At 45.4% G+C, this 8,017-nt stretch overlaps 1 protein-coding gene across 6 annotated transcripts; it reads left to right on the forward strand.

Annotated features, from left to right (window-relative positions):
• Nucleotides 1-1,315: 1,315 nt before the first annotated feature.
• On the forward strand, nt 1,316-7,955 carry pja2 (praja ring finger ubiquitin ligase 2). Of its 6 annotated transcripts, none has more exons than XM_028971914.1 (10): nt 1,316-1,404; nt 2,617-2,809; nt 3,157-3,189; nt 3,843-4,803; nt 5,281-5,451; nt 5,576-5,779; nt 6,036-6,147; nt 6,513-6,627; nt 7,308-7,423; nt 7,512-7,955. In XM_028971914.1, the coding sequence occupies exons 2-10, from the start codon at nt 2,620-2,622 to the stop codon at nt 7,635-7,637; spliced, it is 2,028 nt and encodes a 675-aa protein (XP_028827747.1). In that variant the 5' UTR covers nt 1,316-1,404; nt 2,617-2,619; the 3' UTR covers nt 7,638-7,955. The 6 variants fall into 6 exon arrangements, with proteins under 6 accessions (XP_028827747.1, XP_028827749.1, XP_028827750.1 ...); XM_028971916.1 differs by having other exon boundaries at nt 5,594-5,779; XM_028971918.1 differs by having other exon boundaries at nt 1,334-1,404; nt 2,617-2,690.
• The last annotated feature ends 62 nt before the right edge of the window (nt 7,956-8,017 follow it).

The raw sequence follows: 8,017 nt of genomic DNA on the forward strand, positions 1-8,017 counted from the left end.
CCCACACACTGCTCCTTGGGCGCCTGTCCCATCTGCTCATAAAGGTGATGGGTTAAATGCAAAGGAGACATTTCAGTGTGTGCACCGTGTGCTGTGATGCAGTGTTTCACAATGACAATCACTTCACTTTTAATTGGCATACTCAGCAAAATACTCACCCTTTGACCCTTTTTAATCAACGTATCCAGTAGTGGTCAGAAGAACGGGGTGAACTCATGAGGTCACACACACTTATTCTGTGGTACAAAGGAGATATTAAACTGCATCGAGGGACCCCCGGTCTCAATATTGTGAACCGGAAGCTCAAATTCCTGTAGCAAATGGAATGCCTGTCTGCACGAGAGCTAAATGCAATGCCTGTGTAATGTAATGTAAAAGTGTAAAATGTCACAATTGGCTGGATAACTAAGGGCCTTAGTTCGTTTGCTTCGGTCCGAATCAGTCGGTGAGTTTTGAACACTGAAGCATTTCCCTATTGGTTCGGCTGCCTTTCACACAGGAAAAAAAAATCCAAGCGAACCAAAATCAATCGCATCAAAAAACGCCAGAACATTCTCTCTGCTGATTGGTCAGATGTGTCAACAAACGTAAACACAGGAAGGGGGGGGGGGGCATGGTAAAAGTAAATTTACTCGTGTTGGCTGTCGCCCAGGCGACTTTACATTATATTACATTACATTACTTTAGCCAAAACACACAACAAACACACACAAAACAAAATGTAGCGCGGTTACGTCAGAAAAAAAAAAACAACATACTGATGCACTGGAGTCGCCGAAGGCGCATAACAAGGTGGCGTGCATTAATCATACGGAACTGCGAAATTTACCCACAGTTCGACGTTCTCAAATCACGTGACAGCGTTTGGTCCTGTTTACTGCCACCCATGCAGTAACCTAGCGGGTAAGACACTCGCCTATGAACCGGAAGACCCAGGTTCAAATCCCACTTACTACCATTGTGTCCCTGAGCAAGACACTTAACCCTAAGTTGCTCCAGGGGGTACTGTCCCTGTAACTACTGATTGTAAGTCACTCTGGATAAGGGCGTCTCATAAAAGTAAATGTTTCGCGATTTGATTCGAATCGACACCACCTCTTTTCGTGCGATTACCGTGTTCACACTAGACGAAACGAATCGCACCAAAGAGTAAAAAGACGCTGAGCTCGACAGAAGCGCCACAAAAGAACTAATATGTTTAATCGGACGTGTGCCACGGGTATTCCGTGGTCCTCCTATAATGCCCAACGCCAGGTGGCCGAACTCATAATTGTGCACTGTCAGAAAGCCTTCGCTGCCTGACCGAGTCTCGCACAGCCGATTGGCTGAGGCGTGTCACGTGGCCCCGATGTGTGTGACGAAGGGCGGTGGGTCCGCCGTCCGGAGCTCGGAGTCAGGACGCAGGTAAACTTGGACGCCGATTCTCGGCGTCACCCGACACGCTCGCGTTGAAGTGCGTCGCGGGGCCGCGGACCCGCGTCTGGCACGCGGCCACCCGCGGTTCTCGCGCGGTCTGCGGCCTCGCCGTGACGTCACGCGCCCTGTCCGTAACCGAACTGCTCTTGTTTGGGAGCGAACGCTAGCAGGTTAGCCGACTGGCTACTAGGCCCTTTAACGCGCCGAGGCGTTTGCCTTCACCGTCGCTCTCGTCGGTGTCTGGGCTGGGGCCGGTCCTCGCGACGTGCGCTTTGTTCCTTGATTCGTTTCGCGCTGCGACTTGTGAAGACATCGGCTTCTCGTTTCCCCCCCGCACTTCGTGTCGCGATAAATGGATGACAGACTTGACCGATTTAAATGTTTTTGGAGTGAAGTTTGCTTTCCGTAGATCGGGGAAACGTGATAAAGCTAGGTAGTGTTCCGAATCCATAATTTGTGGGCCTGGGAAGTATTTGGAAATGTTTTTTTTTTTTTTTTTTTGTAATTTGACACCAGATGCCAGAGGTTTAAACGCGCAAACACGCGTTTGTTGTGCCGCTTAAGAAAACTATTTGGTGTTCAGAATGCTGTTATCACCTCTGCATATATCTTTTAATCTTCGTAAATTACGCAGCGACATTGCGATTTACGTTTCGACCCCGGAGCAGGACCGTAGCTTTATGTTGGGTTGTGGACTAGAGACAGGGAATTAATTTTTCCCCCTTCCCAGTAGAAAAGTGAAACTGGTTGATCTGGTCAAGAATATTGTATTAAAAAAATTATGATTATTTTTGTAAAAACAACTACTATTGATTATAAACGTTGCAGAAAGCATATTTAGGTGTATTGCTGTATTATTATAAGTGTATGTTTGGGTACAACAGTTTAAGTAATGACGTTTTTTTTAAATGATTTATGATTGCCGGTATCTGTGGCTCATGCATGATTTAATAATTAAACATGTTGTTGAATTGGGCAGTAAAAAAAATTAACCAATATTTTAACCAATTTAGGTACTTTTTTTTTTTTTTTTTACTGACATTTTAGAACAAAAGACATATTACAAACACTGTGGCTGTGTTGAGAGTATTCTGTTTCTAGCTCTTATTGTCTAAATTTTGTGGTTATACATAGGAAGTGCCATAAAGTCGAGAGTTGGTAAACTCTAAAGTTAATCATTCTTGTTTCTGATACTCAAAGGTCATGGGTCAGGAAGCAGGCAAGTCTGCTTGGACCAAACCAGCTGGCGGATATCAAACCATCACAGGAAGGAGGTACGGTAGGAGGCATGCGTACGTCAGCTTCCGGCCCAACACCAGCAAGCACAGAAACCCATCCAATGAGGACTGGCAGGAGCTGCGGATGAACAGTGTCAGCGCCGAGCCCCCGATATGTGTGTACAGCGTGTTGTTTTATAGGGTATTCCTGAGGCTATAAGCAATATTTAATATGCTTAGCATCTTTTTGGGCTTCCTATTAAAAAATAAGTAAATCGCAGTTGATTTGAGCTAATGTTGTTCACCTTAACTATTGCAAGGAGTCCAGCAGTTCTAATAATATGAAGGTTTAAGATGGATCCATGACCTTGAGAAAGGGTTGTGGATTGCTTGGAGACTGCCCACTTTTATCAGCTTGAGAAAGTTACAGAGTTAGAGAGAGAGTGTTCTTTTGTTTGGACCAACGTGCTAGGAAAAGTTCTAAAAACATTTTTTTCATGCTGCATTCGGATGAATATCACAGCTGCATATGAACCAGAAGATCACAAAGTCACAGGTTCAAACCCCACTTACTACCATTGTGTCCATGAGCAAGACACTTAACCCTGAGTGTCTCCAGGGGGACTGTCCTTGTAAATACAAGTCACTCTGGATAAGGGTGTCGGCTAAATGCTGTAAATATAAACTTGTCTCAGACACCCTGGCTTCACATCAAGGTTCCCTTAATCACTGAGTTGTTATGATTAAAAGCATTTAGAAAATACATTTGCTTATGATATTTAAGAAATATAATTTACCCATCAGCTAACTTGGGAGATAAGTAGAGCTGATTAAATCCTTATGGGGGCTTTGATGTGCACCTTATCAGGTAGGTGGTGACAAGACTGTTGCATGTATTTTGAAACTAGGAGTAGGAGGTAGATGTATTTGTTTTTTAAAGCACTAGAGCGCCATGTTCTGAGTGTGTATTTATAGTCATAATTATTAGATTTTTTACCCAGTTGAAAAACTTATCCTATGTTTTAAAGTTTGCTGAAAAGTTGCAACTAACCATCTACTATGTCCTTTGGATGTCTCCTTTTTACATTTACAGCATTTAGCAGACATTTAGAGCGACTTAAAATCAGTCGATACAGGGACAGTCCCCCTAGGCAGGCGTATTACTCACTAGGCTCCCACTTTTTTATTTTTTTTTTGTTTCCCTTCTAGCACGGAACGGAAACATCTCCTCCATGCTGCAGGCCATCTTCCCTGTCTCTCCAAACTCTGTACATCCAGAGCTGCCATCACCGGACAATAAGGAAGCCCCCAGCAGAAAACAGCCTCCAGTTAGGATCAACATGGACTCCTCAGGCAGCCACAAAAAAAAGCCAAAGAGCAAGGACCCGGCTGCAGTAGACTCCGCAGGGGACTTAAGTGCAGAGGCCTGTGGTTGGTTCGCATTGGAAGAGGAGGCAAGAGGTCCACCCAACCCGGGTGTGCTGAGTTTCGTCAATATTGACTCCTATGAGCCGGAGAGCAGCGAAGGAGAGGACGAGCTGGAAATGTCCATTGGGCTGCAGAACCAAGGGTCTGACTCCCTCTCTGAGCGCTTGCATTCATTTGTCTGGACTACATCGCAGGGGGCAGAATGCACTTACCTGGAGAGGCAGTCTGAAAGAAACGACACACAGACCGCTGAAGCAGCAGAATTTTGCCTGACAAAATGTGCTAATGGAAAAACTGACTGCACATCTGGTGGAGACATCAGGCCAGATGAATTTGAGGCGCATACAGCCAGATCCTCAGGCCCGGACGTCCTTAGAGGTGCAGAGAGCACGTCCACCACATCCAGCTCAGGGAATCCTGGAGCAGAGATGGTGGTGAGGTCCAAAATCCGCAAGCAGACGAACGAAACGCGGCGCGAGAAGAGACGCTCGCGCCAGGCAGATGTCGCTGCTGGCAGAGCGGGCAGCAAAGGGGAGAGTGATTCTGCCGCGTCACTCTTCCTGACACAGGAAAGGCTGAGTACGTTCCTGTCTTCTGACCTCCCGCACTTATGCGGCGGGGAAGAGCTTCAGGAAAACAATGGGGGGAGCAGCACAGCGCAGCCGAGAGAGAGAGATGACCTCTGGCAGGGCCTGGATGACTTCACCGCAAAGTGTGGTGTAGCCAGGCAGGACGAAGACAGGTATTTACTAGGATGGACGTGTTTTGTCGCTGAATGTTAGAAAAGATGTCAAATAAGCGATATTGTTGCTAATATGGCTTGACTATATATTGTCATTAAGATGATATTCAGAGTAGCCTGAATATTAGGCATTGGTTTGCAGAAGGGCAACTGTAACCCAGTCTGTTCTCAGTACAGAAAGAAGGATGTATTAATCAGAGGACTCGAATAAGCATTTAGACGTAGTAAAAACAGCGTAATAGTATTGACATGAATCTCGACGTCACGCTCACAGCGTCTTGAGTGCTGAATAGTTGACTAGCTGTAAAATTCGTGTATATGTGTTCATCAGTTCGCGTCTGAGGTGGGGGGGTGGAGTCACTGGAGCTCAGTGTTTGCTGCTTAAGTCTCCCACGTTTAAGCAGATTAGCTCTCTGAGGTCTCACATGTGCTGGGGTGTGTGTGTGTGTGCGTGTGTGTGTGTGCGTGCGCTGCCAGCTCGGAGTGCAGCGAGGGTGAATGGTCGTCCTTATGGATGTCCGACTCTGGAGCAGACAAGGAGCGGCGTTCCAGCGAGGAGAGCTGGGAGACTCTGCCAGACCTGGGGGAGCTGCCGAGTAACCGCGCTAGCAGTCCTGAGGACCCTGGGCAGCTGCGCCTCACCCCAGGGTCAGTGCACCAACATTGCACAGCACCTCACAAGCTCACTGACAGCTGTTCCGGTTCTGGTTACTCTCACTGGTGTCAGCGATATGCTTTATTTTCACTCTTTTTTTTTTTTTTCACATCCCAGCTGTGTTTTTCTGCTTAGGGAGCAAACTCCCCTGGAAGAGGGCGAGGTCCCTTGGGTGATGTACAGTGAGGAGGCAGCCAGCAGCAGCGATGAGGACCTGGACAGCATGAGTCACTTTGTACACCCTGGTCTCTTCATCCTGGACAGTAATAACAATGTGGAAGACGACTCCAGCGTCAGCGAAGACCTGGACACGGAGTGGAGGTCTGGGCCTCATTATTGGTTCAGAACTGAATAGAGCCAGCAGCACTGTGATTGATGTTTTGAGTTGTGTAAAACTACCATGACTTCCACCTTCATAATTCATCAAATTGAACCTATCTTATCACAGGGGAATCAAAAAGTTGGAAAATAGTTTTGTCCAGTAATCTGTTTATGGAACTTAAATACACAAAACTGCTGTTGCAGTAGCACTGTAGCACTGATGTCACCTGACCGTTGCCATATTTTGTGTTGTCAGGCTGTTGGATGACTTTGGTGAATATTTTGGGATGGCCCAGGCCATCTCTTATGTGGACCCTGAGCTGCTCACGTACATGGCTCTGGAGGAAAGGCTTGCACAAGCCATGGAGGTAAAAAGCGGTGCACCAAGAGTGTCAGACATTTTAATGAACATTGGACTGTCCTAGATAACGAGAAATCCACAATTTTAACACATGCACTGCTTGAGCATGCTTCAGTAAATTAGGTTTGTTAATACTGATAATATTTGTTCTAAATTTAGATTACAAAATCCCAGTCCACCACAAAAGCCCCTCTTTTTAAAAAATTGAGACTGCTTTATTTGCAATGGGAACTATTCTTCCCACGAAAGCTCGCTCGGTGTAAAAGGTGCAGTTACGGTTATTAATGTGCATGTTTCCTTTAAACCTTTCTCTTAATACATCATAAAAGAAATGTCTGGGCGAGATGTGTTTTTATTTAATAACCGTTTCAGGCAGCACTTGCCCACCTGGAGTCCCTGTCCATAGATGTGGAGCAGGCCCACCCCCCAGCTTCTGAACAAATCATTGAGTGCCTGCCCCAAATAACTGTTCAGGAGGACCAGAGCGGTAGGAACATTTCTTGTGCATGTATACCCTGCTTAGGAATTCACTGCCAAGTCTATTCATTTTGAATTATTCGACGCATGCACATCCATTATCAAGTCTTTGTGTTAGCATTTTGTATTGAAAGCAAATGAAAATGACTAGTGATGTGAAGAGTATTTGGTTATACTTTTTTATTCTTTTCATCTGAACAAGGCTAAACTTAACGAAACATACATCGAACTGATTATCTGGTTGCCTCTCATGACATTTTGCCATTGTCTGTTCAGTCTGCTGCTGCTGTCACATGATCTACTTCATTGCATTTACATTTACAGCATTTATCAGACGCCCTTATCCAGAGCGACTTACAATCAGTAGTTACAGGGACAGTCTCCCTGGAGCAACTTAAGGTTAAGTGTCTTGCTCAGGGACAATGGTAGTAAGTGGGATTTGAACCCGGGTCTTCTGGTTCACAGGCGAGTGTCTTACCCACTAGCCCTTTATGGTTCAGGGCCATTTCAGGGCTTCAAAACTACTGCACACATTTAGCCAGTGTAAAAAAACACCCTAGTAAACTATCCATTGTAAAAAAAAAAAAAAAAACAAACAAAAAAAAACACCCACACTAGATATGCATTCCACTGCCTGTCTGTTTCTGTCACACTCTCACTCCAGTTCTGCCTTTTCTGTGTGTGTTGCAGGACAGGAGCAGTGCTGTGCCATCTGCTGCTGTGAGTACGTGAGTGATGAGATTGCAACACAGCTGCCGTGCCACCACATGTTCCACAAGCTCTGCGTGACACTCTGGCTCAGAAAGGTAAGATGGCATATACTGCTGAGAAAAACATGTACAAAATCTTTAATTAGTGTCATTTAATTAATGTCCTTGACATGCGTTTTTCCAGTCTGGGACATGTCCAGTGTGCCGCTTCGTACTGACCCCTGCCCTGACTGAACCCCCTGTCCACACGTCCCTGATTTCAGAGCAGGACAGCCCACCATCTAGTCACAATGCTACTGGAGCGCGATGAAAAGGAACAGCTTCATTCCCAGAGTGTAATATCCATTACACTTTAATTAAGTAAGGCCAGGCCAGCCTTCTTATTCCACAATTAACTGTCTGCTCCTTTTGTGTTTAGCTTCTCTGCAGTTTCTAAAGCAACAGTGGCCGGCTGGCACTTATTTTCTGAGAAAGGACTCTTTAAAAAGAATGGTTGAAAAGGTTCTGCTAATTTTTTTTTTTTTTTTTAAAGAAAGCTTCTTAATTTTGTTCTGAAAACTCCGATTTCTACAGGTGTAGAAATAATTACACATCTGTTGCACACTAAACATCACAATGTGAAACGCAACACTTGCATCTTGTTGTTCTTCTGTCCAGTGGAGAGTGGGTCCATTAGTGGAAAATGTGCAT

Source organism: Denticeps clupeoides, chromosome 3, assembly GCF_900700375.1.
Source record: "Denticeps clupeoides chromosome 3, fDenClu1.1, whole genome shotgun sequence".
Classification (NCBI taxonomy): Eukaryota; Metazoa; Chordata; class Actinopteri; order Clupeiformes; family Denticipitidae; genus Denticeps; species Denticeps clupeoides.

What these genes read in the sequence shown, in the direction of transcription:
- pja2 (XM_028971914.1), top strand. Translation starts at nt 2,620, where the DNA reads ATGGGTCAGGAAGCAGGCAAGTCTGCTTGGACCAAACCAGCTGGCGGA. An exon ending in CAGCGCCGAGCCCCCGATAT is followed by an intron (nt 2,810 to 3,156) that starts GTGTGTACAGCG and finishes TGAATATCACAG; the next exon opens with CTGCATATGAACCAGAAGAT. An exon ending in TGACACTCTGGCTCAGAAAG is followed by an intron (nt 7,424 to 7,511) that starts GTAAGATGGCAT and finishes GCGTTTTTCCAG; the next exon opens with TCTGGGACATGTCCAGTGTG.